Raw genomic sequence first — 24,882 nt, forward strand, 5'->3', positions numbered from 1 at the left:
TACTTGTGTGTATTAGCAAACATGCTTATCTGTTAGAAAATCTCTTCAATTGATTAGTAGGATTTTGTTAATTTTTTATATGGAACTAGGTAGGAATATATGTTCTTATGAAATAATTGAAAGGGATCAGATAAAAAAAAATTCTATTACAGAAAAATTTGAATTATCAATTGACACAATTTAAGAATATTTGGTAAAAATTGAATTTTAGAAAATCCATGTATCTTATGCATTCTACATTAAATTGGCTTATTTCCACTATCAACAATGAGCTTATAGCCTGCTTATGATAAAGTAGGGTTTTTATATGAATTTTATCTATTTTCCTATATATAATAAAATGTATTATAACATATATGTGAAATTTTAATTTTTTTTTTCCTAAAGAAAAATGTAGAAACAGCCAAAACTGCGTTGTAGGTTCTCATTTTTAACTATTATATTAACTGTATTTTATTTTTTCATTAGAAAACACATTTCTCAAGATGTCAAACAATTATATTATAATTGAAAAGTTTATGAATTCCTATCTACCTGTCTGGGAAAATAACCATTATTTCTATTTAAAGAACAATTTATCTAGTAATCATTCTCTTATATTAATTTCACAATGAGTTTTATTTTCAAAACTGTCTTGTATCGGTGATTCTTTATTGGCCAATGTTATATTGTTACAAGTAATTTATTTTTAGTAGTATGAAAAATCTTTGTTAATATTAATGTAGCAGTGTATGACTAGTATTTATTATTAAGTGACTTGTATCAGCTGATTAATCAGGTACCTGTTGATATGAGTGCTTTTCTCTTAATCTGTTGTACTTGCATAAATTACCTGCTTTATTTTATCAATTTTTTTATTTAAAGGTAAGATACCGAGAAAGAATCACAATCTTAAGAGGTAATCACGAATCACGTCAAATCACTCAAGTATATGGTTTCTATGATGAATGCTTACGTAAATATGGCAATGCAAATGTTTGGAAATACTTCACAGATCTGTTTGACTATTTGCCCTTAACGGCTCTTGTAAATGGTCAGATCTTTTGTCTTCATGGTGGTCTTTCACCATCTATAGACACACTTGATCATATCCGTGCTCTAGATCGTCTACAAGAAGTTCCACATGAGGTAAGCATTTTTAAAAATCTTATCAGAGGTAAGTGTTTAGTATACTGTTAGTAGTGTCTTAAATATTTAAAGTAAATTTTAGTTATTGTTTTTATTTATACATAAATGCTTATATTATTTTGTTTACCCAAGGGTCCTATGTGTGACTTGCTTTGGTCAGACCCTGACGACAGAGGTGGTTGGGGTATATCTCCAAGAGGTGCTGGTTACACTTTCGGTCAAGATATTTCGGAAACATTTAACCACTCAAATGGCCTCACTCTAGTTTCTAGAGCTCATCAGCTTGTAATGGAAGGCTATAACTGGTATGAACTTTATAAAGAACTCGAGTTTTTAATTTATTTAATTAATAAATATTAATTTATATATTCTTTTATCTTAATACTTCTAGGAAATTCTTGAGATTCTATTACTTATTTTTTATAGTTATATTTTTGATTTTTTTAAAACCTTTTTTTATTTATTTATTTTATTTTTTGTAATTTAAAACTTTGAGAATTCCTTGTTCTTTTAATATAAAATTTATTTTTGGTGCAATTGTAAAACTTATATATACCTTATGTTAAACATCTTTTGCATAGTTATTTTATTTAATTAAAAATTTGTTAATAATGTACAGTACAGTGAAGCTTTATTATTTTATTGCATACTTAGTAATACATCTTCTCTTTCTTTTTTTTTTTTTTCTTTCCTTTTATGGTGTATTGAAAGTTTTTTGATTAATAATTTCTTTGGTCGTTTTCAGGTGTCATGACCGTAATGTTGTAACTATATTTTCTGCACCAAATTACTGTTATCGTTGTGGTAATCAAGCAGCTATAATGGAGTTGGATGATGCGCAGAAATATTCATTGTAAGCATAAATTCTTTATTTTCTCTGTTAATTTGCAGTTTTTAAATACTATATTATAGGGAGTCTAGGGTTTCCTGTGTCCGTGCCTTTGTTTATACAGACTGAACTAATCCTGACTTCTAATTTGTTCTATCTTATAAAATTTACTGCAATTGAATCAGTAATTAGACTATAAATTATATATAGTTAATATAAACTACACAATTTCCAGAATTTAAAATGGAAAATTATTGTGAACAAATGCCTTATTCATCCAACTTATTTATACATATTTTTTTTTTAATTGCGGCAAATCATAAATACATAGCAATATGTATGAATAATTTAGATTGTAATTATGAATTTTTCATGTGTATTCTTGTAGAGACCTTTAAAATTAGTGATTATTAATTATTTCATTTTCACTTGGTAATTATAAATTTTTCATGTATTCATGTAGAGTCCTTTTAAAATAGTGATTATTAATTATTTTATTTCCACTGTTGAATGCATTTTAAATAATTGCTGCATAACCCTCTTATATAAAAACATATGTATGTTTTAAAATTAGTTTAATCCTGATTCAATGTCATTTATAGATCACAATTATTATATAGAGGAAATTTCTTTTAATTTTAAAAGAAAATAAAGTTAGTCCAGCGACGGTTAGTATTTTATTACAAATTAATTTGAATAAATTTTCTTGGTCAGGAGGGATTGTCCCATTATTTATGATTTGTTTTAATATTTATTTTTTAAAAATAAAGTTGAATCTTATAGGAAATCTTAAAATTACTCTTGATGTTGAACTATTACATATAAGTACAGCACTAATTTGAAGTTACAAATATAAATACAAATGTAGTTGTAGATTAGGATGGAGGTCTTAAAAAATTATAAAATATGATATAAAACTCAAAACTCTATTTATTCACAGCGCATTCCCCCTATTTCTAGTATTTAAGAATAATTTGAATTTAATATTATTTTAAAGATCATTCGAAACAAAATATAAAATCTAATTTTTTTCACTCGAAAGTAAGTTATTTTCATGCTTATTTATTAATTTAATGTTTCTAAAATAACTTTTTTTGTTAACAGCCTGCAATTTGACCCAGCGCCGAGGAGAGGAGAACCACACGTTACTAGGAGAACTCCTGATTACTTCCTATAACTCCTATTTATAAAGTTCATTGTACAGATACATTAGCTATCATCCTTCATAGAGCGATTTGAACACGATTTTATTAATTCATTTTATTAATAGGCTCTACAATATAAATTTTTATAGTGTACTGTTATATATATACATATATATACTTAAAACGAGCATATATATTTATATATATGGTATATGTTTTTTACTGTACTTGAGCATTTCAATTGTTTGAGGGTGCTTTTTATCTACTATTTTATTCACACCCTATAATAATAATAATAATAATAATAAATAATAAGCCTTATTATAATAATGTATATGTCTTATGTACAAATTACATGTGTGTGTGTAATGCCCGGTATAATCTATACATGTAACTCATGGAGTTGAAATTGTAAGGAAAACACCCAAGGTGTTTTGGAATGTGAATATAAATAAATAAAAAAGAATAAAGTTGGAAAAAAAAGAACTATAATAAATAAATAAAAGTGGTAATGAATGTATAAAGATTGACTGATTGTGAAATGTTTGTTAGTGAAGATTATAAATTATGTTAATTATTTGCTTGTAGACACTATTAGATTTGTTAAAACATTGGTAACATTTTGTTTTCAAATTGTTCACATTCTAATTACTGGATCGGTACTGGATGATATTTTTAGATTTATCTGTTAATTGTAATTGCAAACATAGAAGCTAATGCAGTATTATAAGGGACAAGATGATAATCAATACAACATTTGTAAATAAAATTTTCCAATGGAAAAGATAAGTATTTAATATTTGTATATTTTATTGTTTTTGAGTAAATTATTATTTGGTTTACAAGTGAAATTATTATTTTATTTTTTATTTTTTATTAAGGTGGGTATAGGAAAGACTATTTATTTTATAATGTACATAATATATATACCTAATACGCATGAAGTACTTCGCTCAATTACTTGATTTGATTCTTTTTATTTTACTTCAAATATTTCATTATTTTCCTTAACTCACCTTAAAAATTAGTTATTTTTAAATTGGTTGTGTGGAGAATCTCGATGAAATTCTAAATGAACGGACAATTCATCGGTGACATGAAAAAAACATTCTTGGTCAAAATTATTAAAACATTCAATTATACATTCTAATGGTTCAGTGGCATCATGATGTGTGACAAACTGTATGCCTATAATTTTGAATTTATAATTTACTTCCTGAATTTTGTGGACAATTACTGTTAAACTGCATTGAAAATAAAGTTCTGTTATATCTCATTTTTTAAGTATTTTTTGTTTTAACTCATCATGAAATGGATAAATAATGAAATTGGAAGATTATTAGTTGACCATATGTTGGAAGGTGGTCGAGGTAGCAGTTGCAAAAACCAAGAATAAAAAAATTATTGGTAACCCCACCACTTTGCAGGGCTTAAAGAGTAAAAGAAGAAACATAGTAAAATGTGATAAGAATATACGTAGAAAGTTGTATATACAAGAGGAACAAATTTAACTTAAAAGATTCTAAATATAAATGAATAGGATAATTACTACAATTACAGTAATAAATGATAAATTGAAAATGTATCATTCTTTATTACCCTACGTTACTGTACTTTTATTTTGTTCTTCTATTCATTAATATAAATATTCTTTAAAAAGGAGGAGATAGTCGTCGGGGTTGCGGTCAAAAGGGATAAAAAATAGTCAACAGCTGTTTATTGTCCCTTTTTTCCTCACTCTTGACCATCTTTTCATATTTTGAAAAATAAGATCAATCATTTGTATATTATATATTTTTTAGTTCTTAAATGCAATTTTTTATGTATATTATCATACTTAACAATGTTAATATCTTGTTCTCATTTAACCCTGCAAAGTTGGGCAAAACATCGGTTACTGATAGTTTTTTTCCTGCCTTTTGTACCTTTCTTGACTGACCTTAGGATCTTCCTACAATTAGATAAATAATGAAGGTAAATATTTATTCAGAAGTGATTTTGGATTTTAACTGTTCTCATTGTCGAAATCAGAATTTACGTTTGCGGTCAGTTGAACCATTAAAAAATATTTGTTTTTTCTCTCTAACCTGGAAGTCTTTAAGGTAGGTCTTATGCCTCCTAGCATGTACTGCAGTATTTAGTAACTCAACTGTTCAGTCTGATTTGTGATATGTGCATTCTAGGCCTATACAATTGTTTAGTGAGCAGTTAGTGCAGATATAGGATTTTATATTGCCCGAAAGCTTTCTATGTATCCAAATTTCTTACCTTGGAGGTCACCTAAATTCATTTTGTTAACCCTTCAATTCCTGTAAGGTCACAAGTAAATATTTTTTTGTTTCTATGTTGAGTCTAAATTACCAAAAACATGAAGAGAAGATGATTGGGGTGCGGTCAGTGAAGAATACAAATAAGTAAAAACTAATTTATTAGAACCAGAATTTCTAGCCTTCATCAGGGCTGCTTGGGTGAGATGTAAAATCCAAGTGATTTTTTGGAGTAAGGTCTTGGCAACTGACATTTTATTTATTTGACGATTAACTGACAATTCAAAGGAAGTCGTAAAGATACATGAATGTATCTAAAGACATCCACTTATTTTCTACCCACTCAAAAGTTGTCACTTGTAGGTTACAATAGGCCCTAGAGGCTTAATAGAAGTCTTAATTTTTAGTTTTTTATTCAGTACTCAATTTGTTTATATTAACAACCTCTACTATATGGAAAAACATTTTAAATATATTTTTAAAGTAAAATAAATTTAAAGCCTAACAGCTTTTATATGGTCTTGGTTTTCTTTTTTTTTAGATTGGTTGCTATAAATAGTGTAAAACAATAGTTATTATTATACAATCTGAATAGTTATAAGAAGATAAGATAGAGAGCTTTATGGACTAAAATTTCGTAGTGTACTGGCTCTATGTCAATTCTCTGGTGGCAAATTTTCTGTAGCCCACAGGAGCATTTCAGATTATTTCGTCAGCTTATTAAAAATTGTAGGGTGTGAACACTTCCTACATTTATATAGTAATTGAGCAACCTACCAGACTGACTATCTGTCAATAAAAAATATAATTAAATTCATAAATAAAAAAAGATATGGTTTAGTATAGGTCTAAGAAAAATTATGAAACCATAGGAAAATAAATAACAACTTTATTCAAACAAATAAAAAAAAACAAGAATCGTTAACATATCAAGGCCAAATGGAAAAAAATTACTAAGACAATTTCTCAACAAATATTTTAATTAAACTTCTACAATGAAAGTTAATAAATTCGCAGGCCAATAATATAAATGATTTGAGGGAATTATGTTGAAATTCAGAATATAACCTGTAAAAACAGGACTTCATATTATGACATAGAATGGCTTAAGACAAACTGTCTGTAATAATCCAATACTACTAAATTTTAAGCTATGGATTTATATGTCGGACAACAATATTAATGGAATGAACTTGATCTAAACCATAAGGAAAAGCTTACTTCAGTAACTCGCTTGATCTTTACAGAAACCTTTCCATAATGACAGAAGACTTCATTGAGTTTTTTTAACATCAAAAATACACGTTGGTTATACCATAAATTGAAGGTTTTTATTACTACAATAAATATAGCATTATTTATCAATTAATCATTATTAAGTAAATCACATTTCTTTAATAGGTCTATCTTGTGTCTTTTTATGATATTAAAAAAAAAAGATTAATAATTTTCTTTTCAAGTTAAAATGAGAAAAACAGTCCTTGATTATCATTGTCATGGAATGATTACAAAATCAACAACACCAACTATACAAAAGTGAAACAGACATTTGTATCTTTATAACAAATTATCACAGTCAGACAGATATTAAAAAATAATAAGATGTCCAGTTATATGTAGTTATAGAAAGTACAATCTTATGAAAAGAATTAAAATAACAAATCCAAATAAACCTGATAAATATACGAAGGAACAAGTAAAATATAAATGATAGTTTAAGTTACAGCAGATTCTTATTTACAATTTGCATAAACTGCAAATTTTTCTATACATCCTTTTTTTATAAAGAACTTTAAATATTGATAAGAAAATAAAAATACATGAATGAAATACAAATAAATTTCTGATATTCAAATCAATTCTGGAAGGCATGATAGATTTAAATAGTGACAAAAAAAGTAATATACTGTGAAGGTGGTTGTGTTTCAGACAAAATTTGACTATAACAAACTCATTTTTTAAACAACAATGTAAACAGATATTAAAGAAATTGATGACTAGGAAAACCACAGAGCTTTCATATCACTATGGTGATAAAATCAGTATTCAAATCACTATGGTGATATGTCCAGTATTCAGATCGCTATGGTGATATATCCAGCATTCAAATCACTACGGTGATATGTCCAGTATTCAGATCGCTATGGTGATATGTCCAGTATTCAGATCGCTATGGTGATATATCCAGCATTCATATTGTAACTTATAATTTAAGCTGGTGTTTATAAATGAGTTTAATAGTTAAATAATTTATATTCACATGAAAAGGTGACAAATATAGGTTAATTTTGATTATATTATATTATACCAGGGTAGAATAACCTGCAAATTTTTAAAGTTGATACAAGGTTCTGAAATTATAGTTACAATTGTCCTTGATGATGACCAGGTTGGCTGAAACGTAGGACATTTGAAGTTATTAATATAGAATATCTGGACTTTATAGATATAATTTGTTTTAATTGAATAATAAAGCCAGTCTCGAACAAAACACAAAATTTATGTTTAATCATATAGTTAAAAAAAAAAAATTAAATCTGGAGAGGTATAAACCATGAAGGGTCAGAGGTACAGTACTTTGTAAGAAAGTACTGTTACTAGACCAACAGTTGTGCAAGGAGGTGGTTTGGTCAGAATCACACTCGACCGTCAGATTTTTACCCAATTAAGAGCAACCACTTCATGAGGCTGGGTGGACCTTGGAAGGCTCCTGAACCCTCAGTTCAGTAATGTTGGCCCGATTAGAGCTCACGTACATGATTAATGTGTATATTTTCATATATTACACATTGTATGTGAGGTTTAGAAATGAATATATTATTACAGGGACCTTGAAAGTTGAAATTTTGATTTAGCCAGTTTCAGTTGTTAGTAAATATTATAATGATTACATACAATTTTTGCCAGAGGCTAACAATGACTAAGCTATATTGAGATCTATTCACTAAAAAAAAAAAAAAAAATAATAAATAATATAATTTATATACAAATGTGATGTCCCATATAACTGGACAACTTAATACAAAATACAAAAATAAGATCCAAGAGTACAATAGTGAAACTCAACAATCAGTTATAACATTATTTTAATTATGCAAACACCTCATTATCAACCCAATAGTTTAAGTAACCAATTACAAAATATAAAGATGTTTATACATTTAAAAAAATTAGATATATAGTTATTAAATAAATATTTCAATTTTAACAACCCTGTTTCCCTCCAAGAAATAGATTCTGATAAACAAAATTTTGAAAAATATATGTGTATATATACAAAAAACAAGTGCAATTTTTACTTAGATATAATTAATTTTCATATTAAATTTGTGTTTAATAAAAAAATAAATTTAATTCTACCAATCAACAAATTAGATATAAAATATATAGGATTACAATGAGGTTAATTTAATAATGAAGTGGGCATACCTATAAAATATAAAATATTTTCATATCTTTAATCATGAAATATATTAAAAAATGCTTTGATTAATAAAGGAAAAAAAAACCAACAGCTAAAACAACTAATTGGAATTAAAATGGAATTAATCCCTGAGCATTATTTGGTAGATTAGAAAGTCATAATTTCAAACCAGTATCAAGATTAAGAGTTTGTTTCATCAGCTCGTAAACCGAAAATGATACAGCAACCATTGGCATAGCCCTCAAATAGTTTATGCTCATACCCCTATAAAGTCCGTTATATATACCATTTTCTCTATATATATGAACAAGAGTCTGGATCATCCCAAATCTGTAAGAAAATTTAAAATAAGACAATATTCTTAAAATATACTCAATTTTCATATTAACTATAATGGATAACATGACCAACATCATATGATATGATAGTTACTTAATTTTTGTTGTATTTTTATGATGATTAATTAATGAAACATGGTACAATTGAAGTACTGATTTTAAATTTAAAGAAATTAAATTTGTACCAATAATTTTTAATGTTATATATAATTTTTTTTTTCAAAAACACTTAAGGAAATTTGATGTAAATTAGTGAGGTTCTTTTCAATAAAACAAAAATACCAAAATTATAAAAAGTTATATAACTAAATAATTAAGAAATAAAATTAAAATCAATGAGTTAACATGTTCAAGTAAGGGATCATGCACTTTATTTCTTCTCAATCTCCAATCACTTATCCAGAGGTAATAATATAGTTTTGTTACATCTTGAATTTTTCTGATTAATTATTGAATACTGTATTTTTTTTAAAACACTCATAACTACAAAATAATATCTTTTTAACAATTGTTACTTCAAAAATACAATTTCTTTTGCATTTTACTCCAAAAATACTGACATTTCAAGTCAATAAACTTTACCATCAAAATTGGTCTGGTAATATCCAAAATGATCTGGTATTAAATTAAAATAAGACCCAAGATAATATCAGCTGATATAATATTATCTATTGATTTTTGATTTAGACTTCAAATTTTTCTATATTCAACACAGAAGGGAGGTGACGGCCGTGCGGGTTGGGACGCAGGTTCTAGTTCACTCGGTTCAGAACATTGTGGGTTTGATTCCCACCTGGGGCAATTAAACATTAATTTTTCGACAGTCCCGAAAAATGAATCTTGACACTCCCACCTTGGTTAGTACGCGGTGACAACCCAGGTAGCCGTCAGGAGTTGGCAAAAAGGACCACTAGGCCCACTTGCTGGACTTGTTCCCCCCACCAAATACCAATATTCAACACAGAGGGGAAAAAAAGTACCATGATAGGAATTGGTGAATGATATGAATACTACAAGAAGCAGATTGTGCAACAAGGAAATTATTTTATAGAAGTGCAAAATTTAAGTTGAAGAGTAAATTAATGTTTAAGCTCGATAAAAACAAAATTAAAAAACATAACTAACAACTGCTATGAAAAACAGAAACCATTAAAATAAAAATGTAAAAAATAAAAAACATATAGTCATTAATGGCAATACATATAAACATAAATGGTAAATTAATTACAAAAAAAAGAGTAATATTAATTTAGAAGAATACCATACCGTCTACAGAGAAATCATGCAACAATTAACAATGGTCCCATGAACATGAAAAAAAAATGAATAAAATACATTAATTATGAGAACAAAAATTTAATTAAACATAAGACCTCCATACTTGATCAAACTATTTTACCTAAGAACCGTTATGAAATTCTGTTGATTCTATATGAGATGGTCTGATGTGTTGTGTAACTGTTCATAATGAATTGATTGAGGAGAAAAATTTCTGTACGAGAGTAGATGGGGGTTTGTTGCATAAGGGGTGTTATACAACATGAAGAGTTGCACAACAGTTTGATCATGTAAGGGTGCCTTCAGAATAAATTTAAATGTATATGAAAAGAAAAGTTTACAATGAATGAGCTAATCCAATGACCTCTATGAAGAAGTATGAGGGTGGTTTGAAAAGTTCTCGGAATCACCGCTAGATGTCAATGCTAGAGCAACGAGGTTTTCATGCAATAATCACACATCATTTGTGAGAGAACACTTGGCATGAGTGGTAGTGATGACTCTTTGTTGTTTAATGTATAGTAATTTGTGACAATGCAAAAACTGAGATTTGAGCAGTGATTAAGTACTTTGTAAAGGAAGGTATGAAAGCAAAGGAAATTCATGCCGACTTTCAGAACACACTGGGGGACTCTGCTCCTTCATATTCAACTATTGCCAAGTGGACCAGCGAGTTTAAAAATGTTTCAGGTTAAAAATCCTGAAAATCATCAGGAGAGGTCAGATGATGATCCATGGAGTGGACGGCCAAAAAGTGCTACAACCCCAGAATTTATTGCATAAGTGCATTTAAAGGTCATGGAGGATCGTCGACTGAAAGTGCGTGAGATTACTGAAGCTGCAGGGATGTCATCTGAACGGGTATATCACATTTTAATCGAAGAATTCAGAATGAAAACATTTTCCGCAAGATGAGCCGTGGCTCTTGACATTGGACCATAAATGCACCAGATTGGAAATGTCCAAACAAAATCTAGCCTGTTTTCAGCGCAACCAACAAGATTTTTTTCACTGGTTCGTGACTACAGATGAAACTTGAGTCCACTACTATACCCCAGAGACAAAACAATAGTCAAAGCAGTGGAAACATGCTGAGTCACCACCACCAAAGAAAGCAAAGGCAGTATGTTTAGCCGGAAAGGCCATGGCCTCAGTTTTCTGGGATGCAAAAGGCATTCTGCTGATAGATTATCTTCCTACTGGCCAAACAATTACGGGGAAATACAAGCAAACCTCCTCAACCAACTACAGAAAAAGATGCCTGGTTTGGCAAGGAAAAAAGTCATCTTTCATCAGGAAAACACCCACCTGCACACAAGTGCTATTGCCTTGGCAAAAATTAATGAACTGAGGTACGAATTGTTGCCACATCCAGCTTATTCACCTGATTTAGCACCATCAGACTTTCATCTCTTCCCCAAGCTGAAAATTTTCCTAGGTGAACGGAGATTTCCTACAACGGAAGAACTGACTGCCGAATTGGAGAGGTATTTTGCAGGCCTGGAGGAATCTCATTTTTGAGACCAAATGCATTGGTCTAGATAGAGCCTATGTTGAAAAATAAAAGCAGTTCAACCGAGGTAAGACACTTCTTTCTAGTACATTCCGAGAACTTTTAAAACCACCCTTGTATCTAAAAATATACATTTCAAACAATCTCATATTGGAATAAATATCTAATTCTTCAAACCATAATTTATGACCAAAATTAAAAAGTTTGAAACAAATCTTTCTCAAGGCTTTTAGATTTTTTAAGTTCACCTACTTCTTCACTAGAGCCCTTGAATTAAGTTCATGACTAGGATTAACCCTTTCACTACTAATTATGAAAAAAATTAAGAAAAAGTTTTGAAATCTCTTAATGAGACCTGAAGGACGGAAATATGAGTTTTTCATATTATTTTTGGGTCGGAAAAAAGGGTTTTTGTCCCAATGGTAGGAGGCCAGGCATCTCAATGTGTATCTGTGGTAGGGGCAAGGTGTTCCAATGAGGAAGCAATCTCATTCCCCACAGTTACCTTATCCTACAGACAATTTGATACATCTACTGGGACGTATTGTCCCAATGAGAGTGAAAGGGTTAAAAGCAGTAATAGTTATTCACAAGAATACATAAAATTGTTAGATATTGAAAGGATTTGAAAAAGCTTCAGTATGTTCTCCTGCACAATAAAACAAATTTATTCTTTCCTTCAAAAGTTTTAATTCTAGAAATATTAATGAATTTGAAGTAAGACAGATTTTGGATAAGCATTTGTTAAAAAGGATTCTAAGATTTACATATAACAATATATAATGATTTAAATTTCATTCATGAATAAACAAATTAATAATAATTAACAATCCAATAATAGTTAAACCAATCAAGTAAATTTTTTATTTTTAAGTATTTCTTCTAAAGTCATTTGATTTATACGTGATAATTTGTAGGTAAGAATATAAGCAATAAATTCCATGTTTCTTCTGTTGGAAAACTAAATTTGTTTCACTTTTCAGTAAATGAGGTCAGAATGATAGTTGTATAATATAATTCTGAAAACTCCTTGTAAAAAAAAAAATTGCTTATACTTGTATATCAATCAAAATTTATTTGTTTTTTCTCTGAGCTTTTTTTGTTTTGGAGTAGAGATCAAAGTGAAAATCCATTATCTCTATTTGTACATTAAACATTCTTTCCCAGCCTATATTATCCTGAAAAAATGAAAAAGTTCTAATATTTTGCATCCCTTGCACTTTTTCTCCTACTGGAAATAAACCTAACTTGACTTACACAACTATTATTCTAATCCCTCAAATATTATAAATATTTCACTATTACAATAATAGAACAATTAGAAAGCAGGTGAAAGATTATTATAAGCAATAAAATAACATGTAAAGCAAATTTATTAAGGTATAATGATACTAGGCTTTAATTGTAAATATCTGAAAGGAATGATTAGTAGTCCTGAAACATCATGTAATCATTAGGTTACAACTATAATATGAGGGTAATCCCAGTGGTAAGGAATATTTATTATAAGAACAAAATTATGTTAATTTTTTATAATATTTTTGGAAGAATATTGGATGACTGAAAGTAATTAATTTAATGAAGATGGTACTCAAAACATGGTTACAGTCAAAACTGTTACTCAAACTAGTAGAAAACCATTTAGTATATACCAATATTTCACTCCATGTTGCAGGGCTTCTTTATCAGTGCTAAATAAAAAAAAAGATGAACATATTACATTAAAAGAATATAAATTGAAATAAATACTAATGACAGATAAAGTAATGAATAATATAATTTAAAATGCACAGCTAGAGTGATAATTAGTGAAAAATAATTACTAAATGTAATAACAAATATGGTGAAAAAAGAAAAGAAGAGAAAATAAACATAGTTAAGTAAGGCAAAATATCAGATGAATCAAAGAGTTAAATATATGTAGAAAAATAGATAAATAAATAATACAAGAAGATGATAACATGAGTAGCTAGGCAATAAAATGAAAACAAAATTTGGAGGAAGATTATTTCTGGACTGAGCTGTGGTTACTTAAAAAATCAGAATAAGATATTATAAGCATAAGATAAATAAATAAAGTTATAATTCTACAAAAACTATTGATACCTTACTATTGGGATTACCCTTGTAAAATATTTATGAGTAATCGAAGCCTTACATTGCTGAAAACCTATATAAATTATTTCTATAGAAGAAAAAAATTTGTTTAATTTTTCAATAAATATAATAAATAAAAGAGGATTATTTTTTTAAGGTGAGGTATGTACTCTGAGAACTTCAGAATGTTATTTATATAGCTCACCCAAATTTATGCGTCTCAGGCATCATCATAGCTAATTGCATTCTTCGACGAGTGACATCCATTGGATATGCAATACTCTGAGCTATAGCACCAGCAAAGCCACCGCATATAAGCTTAGAAGGGATAGACAAAGCTAGGCCACCTAAAAACAGAAAATAAACCTTCATAGCAGTAATATGATGATAATTTCAAAAGTTCGAGTCTCTATTTTGTTTTCTCAAGGTTTCATAGTTTAAACTATGAAATTTCTCCCCATTAACCATTAAACATTTTTTATTCCAATTCGTAGAACATCAGAAGATCATAAACTGTTTTGAATATAAGTTTAAACTTTCTTAAAAAACATTATCTATTATTTTTATTCATTAATATTTTTTAAATAATTCTTTTAACATTCTCAACTTCAATTTTTATATAACCAAACTTTCATGTGTTTTTCTTATTATGCTTACTTTCCTATAATATTTTATAAGTACTACACTTATTATTATTAATGTCAATTTATAATTATCATGATTTTTTTTTTCATCTCCGCATACATAAGAATACAGAGGCTTTAAAGGCTTGGCCATGTAAAGAGGATGAGCGAGGAAAGAGTGGCTCATAAACTGTACAGTTACGTTCCGGATGGTGTGCGGCAACGTGGTAAGCCGAAGGGCTGATGGAGGGATGCTGTGAGGCGGGATCTGCAACAACTTAGGATCCCAGTTACCCTTACAGGCGATAGAGAAAGATGGTTGGCGGCCGTTGAGCAGACCAAGGGCAGCTTATTGCGCTAGTTGTGTCAGTAAAAGAAGAAGAAGATGATTTTTTTTTCTAAATTCTCTTCATATTGTTGTTTTGATTTGATAGTGGCACATCTGACAAAAAAATTTATTTTTTGATTTTATATTGAATTGGATGAATTCCAAAAATAGTACTGTAGATTGGGATTACTTTCTCTATTGGGGTTTTCCTACAGGCTAGCCCAAAGCCAGGGTTGTCATAAAGTAACTCCAGTTTACATTACAGTACAATAAACCAATAAGAGAAACTTTTTTTTTTCTTTCAGATGGGTTTTTTATATTCAAAGAGACACTATCAAAGCAGCAATAAATTTGCTTTAAGCTGATTGAGGATCAAAAATTGAACAAAATAAATAAAACAGTTAAAATTTAGGTCACATTTAGGTATACTATATCATATTTCTTTACACTACCTGTGTTTCTAGACGATGGAGTACAAGTGATATCAGGAAGATACTTCATACTCAAAAGCTTAAGCATTTCAAAGCAATAAAAAGAGAAACCAGCATAGGGGATCATACCACAAAGTGTTGGGAGAAAGCCTCTATAAAGACCTCGCAATCCACCTTCCTACAAAATAATCAACTTTAATATTTGCAGGATTGACTAAATGAAGTTGATAGAATAATTAAAGATGAAACCTGTTGGAATATGGAAACGGCAGTATGGACGATTCCCGTATAAGTCTCTGTTACTTGGAAAGCTAACCTTGCTCTGATTGTATCAAGTGGGTAAGTAAGAGCAACAGCAGTAGCGCCAGCACAAGACCCAGACAGCAACTTTCCAATGTGAGATTGGCTACCTAAAGTGTTCCTAAACATCTAAATAAAACTATGTTACAAAATAAAAAACAAAAGCATGTAAATCAGTCAATAAAAATTCTTCAAACAGAAATTATGAACATGTTAAAAATTTTAAGATTTCCTAATTTTAGCCATGATTTTATGAAATGGTTAAAATAAAAAAATAATGAGATTTAAGTAGTAAGCCATGAAGTCAATAAATAGTTGAGGATTATATTAAGCAACAATATTTATTTAATTCATTGGATATTAATTTAACAATAGACTTAAGACCTGATGGCTGAATGGGCTGGGGGAAGGTCCCAGAGCACTTAGTCCGTTGTGAGTTCGAATCCCAATCCAAAATATATTTTAAGGACTTGGCCCATAAAAAATAAACTTCACAGCCAACAATCACAGTTTTTGATTATAAACAAATCATATTATTTTAAGGAAGAAATTGAACCCTTCTTATTTCTTTAAATCTTTAATATATTAGAGGAAAGAAAAAAGATATTTCAATGTAATCAGTACTTTTATTTTAAATATTATTACTACTTTTTTTTTATCATCAGAATCATTTATATAAAAACTTAGCAGAAATATACTAATAATATATGAGAATTATATTAAAAGAGAGAAACAAAACAATGATACAATAAGATCATGATTAAGTTAAACATAATCTATTAAAAAAACTAAAACAATTTACTCAAATTTACCAGTAATCAGAAAAATACTCTATAATATCTGATTACTAGTGAATTTAATTCATAAACTATTTTAAGTTAATAAATAATTTTAAATTCAAATAAATTTTGAAATACATTACTTGAGAATATAATTCAAAAGAAGTAAACTGGGTTGCTGCATATGGAAAAACACGAACCATCTGAGCTCCATTTCCTTTGTACAGAGCCAGTAGAGATTCTTTCCTTACTACTTCTCGAAGACCAGAAAAAACACCTGAGGTTAAAAAAATAATAATAAATTTATTTGTATTCTGACAAGGATATATAGATATATTAGCTGAGATTTTTAACACAAAACTTCATATTGATTATTAGGGCTGTGATGTTTATGTAATTAATACAAATGTATTTTAAAACAAATAAGTAAAGAGTATGTGAGATATGTAAATGGAATTTGTAATTAATTAATGAATACATGTCAAAAAAAGATCTGTTAATTGTCAAGGAAAACAGTTCGAAACTCATACATTTTAAAATTTTTAAACAAAAAACTATGTCATATTGTCACTATGAGATTTTATGGGTGTTAGCCAGAATGGCAATGGAGAAACAAATATTTCTTTTTCTTTCAAAATTTACAATTAGGACTCCTTAGCTTTGATTATTGGGATTCTTTATTGGTAGTTGAGGATACTGATGTTTGTGAACTTAATAAACTACGCATTATTAATGTCCTCTCATGCCCTAAATTTATCATAAAAATAAGAAGAATAGAAATATAAAAATCATGTTTCCATCTCCTGTCCAAAATTAAGTGAAATAACAGTTGATATAACAAGTCCCTACTTGCCAGTTTGATATTTTTTCATTTCTATGTATTTCTTTTAAGTCATGGGAGTGTTTAAGTCAGTTCACATATATACAAAAATAGTATTCTAAGTTTTGGTTTTTTTCTTTAGATCCTGAATAAAAATATGTTTATTTATACAACATGTTAAAAATAATATTTGTATACGACATTGAATATTACGCTCCAATTTAGTGTTTATTGTCATCATAGATATCGTAATAGGTAAAATTTGAGAATGCTTTATCTAAGAGATCTGCCAGAAAGTAACAGATGTTTTGAAATAAACAATTCATAAATTGAAAAACTCAAAGTTTATTATATAGATTTGAAAGGTACACTCTTAAGCTACTTTTCTATGTAAACGCCATTCAAATTGAGACATTTATCATTCTGTGGTACAAGTTTTTCAATACCCTCTCTGTAGAAATCTGCCACCTGCGATTTTACCCACTGGTTTACACCAGGATGCAGTTCAGGGTCAATATTAAAACGTTGTTTACCCAGCCATTTTGTCATTGCTGGGAAGAAGTGGTAATTGCTCAGCGCCAAATCCGGACTGTATGGTGGATGGTCAAACACCTCCAATCGAAAACCATTCAAGAATGCCCGGGTACTATTGGCTGTGTGTGGACGTTTGTTGTGCAAAAACAACACCATGGTGCTAAGTTTTCCCCGATGCTTATTTTGTATGGCATGCCATAACTTACTTGCTCCCCATTCCAAAAAATCATAGAGAAGCACTCCCTTGGAGTCCCAAAACACAGTAGACATGACCTTTCTTGCTGACAGCATTTGCAAACACTTTCGTGTTTTCTTGGGAGAATGTGTGTGCGCCCATTGTGACTGCTGTTTTGTTTCACAGTTGACGTGCTTCACCCAAGTCTCGTCCCCGGTTACGATACGATCCAGAACAACATTACTATTTGTGCTGTATACTTGGAGAACGGTCAGTGCTGCAGCCAGTCTCTGTTTCTTATGGTTATCCATTAGGATTTTTGGAACCTATAAAGCACAAAATTTATGGTAACCAAGCCTCTCCACCACAATTTGATGCACCAAGCTCCGTGAAATTTGGGGGAAATGTTCCAACAGCTCTGTAATCGTGAAACGACAGTTTTCACAAATATTTTCATTGATTTGTATTACCAGGTCATCAGTCACAAGGCTAGGCCTACCACTGCGGTCCTCGTCGTTAACACTGGTACGGCCATTTTTAAAATTGATGCACCATTGCCTCACCCGGCTTTCACTCATTATCCACTGCCCGTAAACATCACAAAGCTGATGATGAATTTCAATTGGCCTGTTGTTTCAAGCCAACACAAACCGATTCACAGATCGTACTTCACAAGTGGTGGGATTTTCTATTGCAGAGCACCTTTTGACAACTCACAGAGAGCAAAGTGAGCACAGTCCTCACGCTACAACAGTTGAATGCTTACTTAATGTAGGAATGGACACCAAGATGGTGGTTCTACCCCCACCCATCACCACGATAGGACAAGACGTCTGTTACTTTCTGGACAGCCCTCGTATTATTAAGCATGAAATGTTTTTGTTAGAGTTTCAAGACATATTTTATGTTATAAATCATTTATGATTCAATGGTTAACTGATAACTGATTATTACTAAATAAATATTTTTTATTACAATTAATATATTAATTAGGTGTTTTATTTTGTTTCATCACTTCTTAGTGAAATATGTCACTATTTAAAATAAGTTTTTTTTTTAATAAATGGATAACATGAAACCTATGATAAGTGTGTGCCTGCTTCAAAATATTATCAGGGGGTATTATCTGAAGGCAATAAAAATAAATCTAATTAATCAAAATTAATTTTCAAAAAAATTAAGCACTATATTTGTAGAATAACCTAAATAAGTTGGGTTGAAATGTGTAAAAGTATGTAACAAGTGAAGTATGTAAATATGTATCAACTGAAATTGGTCCTAAATATACTAAAATATAAAATTAGTATCTTTGTCAATAAATATTACGTATTTGAATGGAAATCGTAGCCATATTGATTAATAAACACCTTAAATTTGTAAATTCCTCCAACAATTTTTGAATTAATTGAAAATAAAGTAATATGGAAATATTATTCTGATTCATAATGGAATAACAAGGCAATTAATTTATTAATGGTCTTGAATTGTATAACCTGTAGAATAAATTAACAAATTAATCAAGGCTAAACTATCAGATTAGATAGAAGCATGAAGCCATTAATTTAACATTCCTGAAATTGGTAAAATTTCCGAAGTAGAAAAAAAAACCAATTTTGATCTGAGAAATGGAGAAATCACCTCCATTTTTTACTTTCACTTACCTATATATGGAATATATAGGGAGAAGTATTGTGATTTTTGGACAGAAATACATCTCTCAGTCCAAATAACCAAGCCTCACAAAATTGTCGGTGAGTGTGTATATATGAATAACTCTGCTTAAAAATGAAAATTACAAATTTCAGGTATGTATATGACTGGGACGTGACAGCAACTTTTTAGATAAAATTGACCAAAAATATCACTATAAATTATCAATTTTTTACCGTTTTTCAATTTCTTTAAAAAAAAAAAAAAAGCACTAACGACATTCATTAAGCTCGGTATATTAATATGCAATTAAATGGTCTTTAATATCAGATAGGTCTTATCCTCATTGAAATAGTCTGGCAGGACTTAAATACCAAATTTTCAAACTGACTTCCTTCTTAAGTTTGTTTGAATTAATTAATCATTTCATATTTTTATTAGTAATGAAAAATGGATAAATATAAACTATGAAAGGATTTGATAATTAATTTAAGGAGATGAGAGGAAAACTATTATTTCCAGGTTGAAAACTCATTTCCAGAAATAATGGTAGTAATATAGATGCATTACATACTATTGAAAAACCAAAGATTTTAGAAAAAATAATATTTAAAAAATAAAGTCGAAGAAGATACTGGGGAATGACGAAAAACACACAAATAAAAGACTGATAATTGGCTGGCACATGTGCAATGCATTTTTCCATTTCGCCAGTCTGATGAATGTTTTTATGTCACCGTAGTTAATAGATAATTAGTTTTTAATTCCACTTAACCTATAAATGAGGCATTCAGCAGATTAACTCAATAAAATCATTCTTAGTATTTAAAATATTGATTCTATAACAATTTAGCATTGAATTGATGCTTAAGAGCAGAATGTAAATTTTAGTAAACTTTTATATTTCTGCCATATTTTTTCAAAAGAAAAATGTTAAAATTTTGCAATTTGAAATATTATTAAAAGTATTTTTCTGAAAGCTGTTGAAATTGGAGTAAGTCAATTTGTCAACTGAAAGTCTTAATTGGAAAATTAGAACGGGAAAGTATTAGCACAGTGAATAATATAGAAATATATATTGTTCTGAAATGAACAAGGATTAAGTTCGAGTAGTAGGAGAAAGTTGTATGATGCGCACACAGCACCTGATTTTTATTGTACTGATTACAAATTATACCAATGAATGCCAAATTTATCACAAATATAGCTTGACTGTAGTTCCCAAGCATTACTCCAACATCATAGAGGGGGTGTATTAAATTTTTTTTTGTGGCTCAAGTCCTTAAGATCTTCACTGACTGTAACCCCAACCATCTTCTCCTCATATTATAATTATTATTATTATATTGGAAGACTGTTGATTTAATGTGTGTAATTAATAAAAGGAAGATTGTGTAATTATGTCTGGGTTCGGTCACCTCAAGATCCTCTATTGAGGATCTATACAGCCTCAGAGTGGGAATACCAGGATTCATTTCTCAGGAGCCACCGCAAAATAAAATCCATCTTATATCCAGGTGGGATTCGAGCTCACAACCTTCGGAACCAAGTGTTTTGGGACTCACACCACAGCCCGCTCAGCTATCATTTATGGACTTATACACAATGATCAACTGAGGTGGATTAAAACATACAAAATTATTTTAACTGCTTTGATCGGTTATCAATTTCTACTCCCTTTAGAGATAACCAGACCTTCCTCTGGACCTTAAATCCTTTTCAGAAGAAGTTGGGCTTAAATTCGCATTAGTATGAATCATTTTATGGTATATATTTTTTTTATATCTATAAGTATACACCCATCGTGGTGGAGTAGTGCTAGGAAATTAGTACCATTTTATTATTTTAAAGGTAAAATTTATGTGCTAAATGATACATACCAAGGTGTTTGTAGTGGTTATTATGGGCTTGAAGTAAAATTTTTATTCTATCTAAAGGTGCGACAGCTGTTTTAGAGCACATACCTGCAACTCCTAAAGAAAAAATAAATTTATCAACTATTACAAAGAAGAAATTTTTTTTAATACAGTAAAAAATAAAAAAAATGGAATATTTTGCAGAATAAATTATATACTTTTCACGTGTCAATTTGTCTCTTATATCCTAAAGAAAAAAAAATATTTTTTTTAATTTATCTGTTAGATTATAAAAAAATTTTTTTCTTGTAGGTATTTCAAAATATATTATAAATTTGGATAATTTTCTACATAAAAATTATCTTGATTGATTTTATTAAAAAACAAAAATTAATTAGCCAGGAAAAAATTAGATTAGATTAGGATGGTAGCAGTCTGAAAAAGAGAAAAAAAAGAAAAGTTAATGACGGTATATTCAGGCATTTCAAAATTCTATGTTATTTCTAAAATCATTTAATTAATTTAACTTTTTAAATTCATACAATTCTTCAACCACACATGAATTTTAAACCATGGAAGTTTTATTAATTTATTTAATTAAAGCACAAATATTAATAGTTCTAACTTATATAGTTATTTTTCACTTCACCAACTTTATTATGACTACCACAAACAAATGTAAATATAAAAATAAAATTGACATGCACTATAGATTGTTGATTTTCAATCCACATGTAGCGAAATAGTTTAATATTTAAAGTTCTAAATGAAGAGAAAAAAAATTAAAATTTCTTTTAATTATATTTTTTGAAAATTACATTACCGCCAGCTAAAAGGGACTTGAAGATAAAATCCATGTTTTTATCTTGTTTTGGAACAGACATGATGAAATATAACTTTATGTGGAAAAATAATTCAACTGTTGTGGGTATCACTTCATCCCAAGGAATGCACTCAGACTGTCCAAGCTAGCTGTCAACGTTTAAAATGAAAGTAAGAATATAAAAAACTTTCACCCATCACATTAATGGTTACCCATAATGAAGGATATATACAACGATCCCCCATTATTACACCACTTCAACAATACTACTGTGCTGCTTCCTCTAAATAGTTTCTGAAACTAATCATTGACATGAACGAAAAAGTTCTCATCATTTAAATTTTTCATAAATTATTTTTAAATAAACCAATTATAAATTGAAAATAGAAAAATATGATTTCAAAATAATGGTCTATTCCTTAGGAAGTAACAAATCAAGTAGGGTGCAATACAAACTATATATATAATCAGGTGTAGATAGTTGACCGTAGATTAATGCTTGAAGAAGTTTGTCGGGGGGTGCGGTCAGCAAAGAACAACATAAATAAATAAATATGGATTTTGTTTATTTATGTTGTTCTTTGCTGACCGCACCCCCCGACAAACTTCTTCAAGTATATATATAATCGAATTCCAAGCTAAGAAATTTCTGTTTTTAGAATTTAAATCAAACAGAAATGTTTTAGTGTGGAGATTTAAAGGATGTCAATTACTGTAAAAATATATCACACCATTTAATTTCTCACCTCAAAATGAAAAATAAGTATCAAGACCTAAGAGAGGTATTGTAACAATAATATTAGCACGCGGTCCTGTGTATACTATGTTCAATGATATTATTCAATAATCATATTCGAAGGTTGCTTCAGTGATCTTATAAGGTGTGCAATAGGAAGCATTGATTGTTGAGTTTACATTTCCAAGTATGTCCCACTGACGCTTCGGCCTTGTGAGCAGATATAATGGCTGCTCAATAGTTAAAGGCTGCTTCTATACAATTTAGAAATGAAAACAAACAATTACCAGACGTTTTCTCATTGTGTACGCCCAGTGAGTACATACCAGCTGCCATCTTGGAGTAGTACTTCGGAACTGGAACCATTGACTCCATTTTTTGCGAAAACGCTCCATCCTTTTTCTCACCTGGGTTACTCAAACCCTGATTTGGTTAAGTACTCCAGTTTAGCAAGATAATTATTAACAATTACCTAAGTGTCAAGTGATTTGTTTCTTGATGTTCAAAAGTAAAATGTGAGTGGAAATTTTCGATCCTGAGGACATTTATTTTTTATTCCATGTTATATATATACATATATTGAATACAAAGCTTCCATACCTTTGGTAGTGAGGAATTATTTACTGAGTGCACTAACTTCAGATGCTTTTAGATACTTGCATAATTGACCTGATTAGTTTTAACAGAAAAAGCTGTTATTCCTTCAAAAAAACTTTATAGAACTTCTCCTAAAGTTTTGGAGATCTTAAAGCAGGAGTATATATATACATAATATGTATGCTATAATTGGCCACAGCAGATTTTAGGTTGAGAATTCATAAATTGAATTAGATAATTGAAAATAAAAGTCGTCCAAATTTAGCGATCGTGTAGGATGAAATTATGAACAGTCTTCCCTATGTTCTATTTTATTACCAAGTCGTGAGATAAGTGAGAATTTCAAACACAGTCCAGGTCGTGAGCAATAAGATATGATGATCATAAAACATTAGAGAATAGCTTACAGTCTCTTTGCTCAAGTCAGCTGAAGTGGTTATAACCTAAACTACCTTCCCATTATATAGACCTTGGAGAAAGGAGTGTAATAGAGGGAGTAAATTGGAAGGAAAGGTGAAGCTAAAACGGCGAGCCTCATCAAGAAACAGAAGCGTGGCAGAGGAGTAGGGGAAGAGTACAATTCAATCGCTGGCTGGCTTCTGCTTTAGTTAAGATTACAATGGCGGACATTCCTATTAAACCTCAACGTGAATCTAAGCTGCAAGGGCGTGGCCAACCCCTTATTTTTTGGCTTCCCTTTTCCTTTGAAGGAGAGTAGGGCCATGCACCCCCCTCCCCCCGATAGATAGTGGTCCAGACACTGAAAATCATTCAAAATTGATTGATGATGAAAATCATTCAAAATTGATTGATGATGAAAATCATTCAAAATTGATTGATGATGAAAATCATCGTGGTTCAGATATTCCGTGGCCAAAAATTAATGCATTACATTAAGTTGATATTAGTAACATATCGACATAAGTTGATATTGAATATAAATTTACTGCCAAATAGCTTGTTATAAATTAATTTTATTAATCTAGTTAAATTATTTACTTATTCATAACAGAAAAATAAATACTGAGTCCTTGTCCTAGTTCTTGAACTAAAATGTTCTGAAGAATTACTATGGTTCAAAACTAATCTATGAAGCCATATTGGATATTTCTTGAAGACAATAGAACGTATGGTTACTTTTGACCATGAAATTTGGGGTATCTGAACCATTGTGTGTATATACCAGGTCATTCAAAAAGTCCTGTCGTTTT

At 29.5% G+C, this 24,882-nt stretch overlaps 2 protein-coding genes across 5 annotated transcripts in view; one reads left to right on the forward strand and one right to left on the reverse strand.

The window, feature by feature from the left end:
• mts (protein phosphatase 2 catalytic subunit mts) overlaps window positions 1–4,378 on the forward strand; it is a 9,768-nt gene extending 5,390 nt beyond the window's left edge. For both annotated transcript variants that reach the window (XM_014432011.3, XM_014432012.3), the window contains exons 4-7: window positions 865–1,128; window positions 1,261–1,433; window positions 1,874–1,981; window positions 3,062–4,378. In XM_014432011.3, coding sequence (XP_014287497.1) covers window positions 865–1,128; window positions 1,261–1,433; window positions 1,874–1,981; window positions 3,062–3,134 — 618 coding nt within the window. In that variant the 3' untranslated portion in view covers window positions 3,135–4,378. The remainder of the gene's footprint in view (window positions 1–864; window positions 1,129–1,260; window positions 1,434–1,873; window positions 1,982–3,061) is intronic.
• A 3,957-nt stretch (window positions 4,379–8,335) lies between these two features.
• LOC106687867 (solute carrier family 25 member 16) lies at window positions 8,336–22,561 on the reverse strand. Of its 3 annotated transcripts, none has more exons than XM_014432020.2 (7): window positions 22,339–22,561; window positions 21,540–21,632; window positions 16,624–16,757; window positions 15,651–15,830; window positions 15,423–15,579; window positions 14,225–14,366; window positions 8,336–9,123 (listed from the first exon to the last, which is right to left on the reverse strand). In XM_014432020.2, exons 1-7 carry the CDS (start codon window positions 22,397–22,399, stop codon window positions 8,949–8,951), a joined length of 942 nt encoding a protein of 313 aa, XP_014287506.1. In that variant the 5' UTR covers window positions 22,400–22,561; the 3' UTR covers window positions 8,336–8,948. The 3 variants fall into 3 exon arrangements, with proteins under 3 accessions (XP_014287506.1, XP_066900876.1, XP_066900875.1); XM_067044775.1 differs by lacking the exon at window positions 8,336–9,123 and adding an exon at window positions 10,237–10,258 and having other exon boundaries at window positions 22,339–22,560; XM_067044774.1 differs by lacking the exon at window positions 8,336–9,123 and adding an exon at window positions 12,792–13,613.
• Between the last annotated feature and the right edge of the window lie 2,321 nt (window positions 22,562–24,882).

This window comes from Halyomorpha halys, unplaced genomic scaffold, assembly GCF_000696795.3.
Source record: "Halyomorpha halys isolate HHAL.00 unplaced genomic scaffold, Hhal_1.1 Scaffold1020.1, whole genome shotgun sequence".
NCBI classification, from domain to species: Eukaryota; Metazoa; Arthropoda; class Insecta; order Hemiptera; family Pentatomidae; genus Halyomorpha; species Halyomorpha halys.

Excerpts from the sequence above, each read along its gene's own strand:
- LOC106687867 (XM_014432020.2), bottom strand. The coding sequence starts at position 22,399 with ATGTCTGTTCCAAAACAAGATAAAAACATGGATTTTATCTTCAAGTCC. Across the intron at positions 15,580-15,650 it reads CCGTTTCCATATTCCAACAG|GAAGGTGGATTGCGAGGTCT; the intron begins GTTTCATCTTTA and ends ATTATTTTGTAG. Across the intron at positions 9,124-14,224 it reads CCTGAGACGCATAAATTTGG|ATTTGGGATGATCCAGACTC; the intron begins GTGAGCTATATA and ends ATTTTCTTACAG.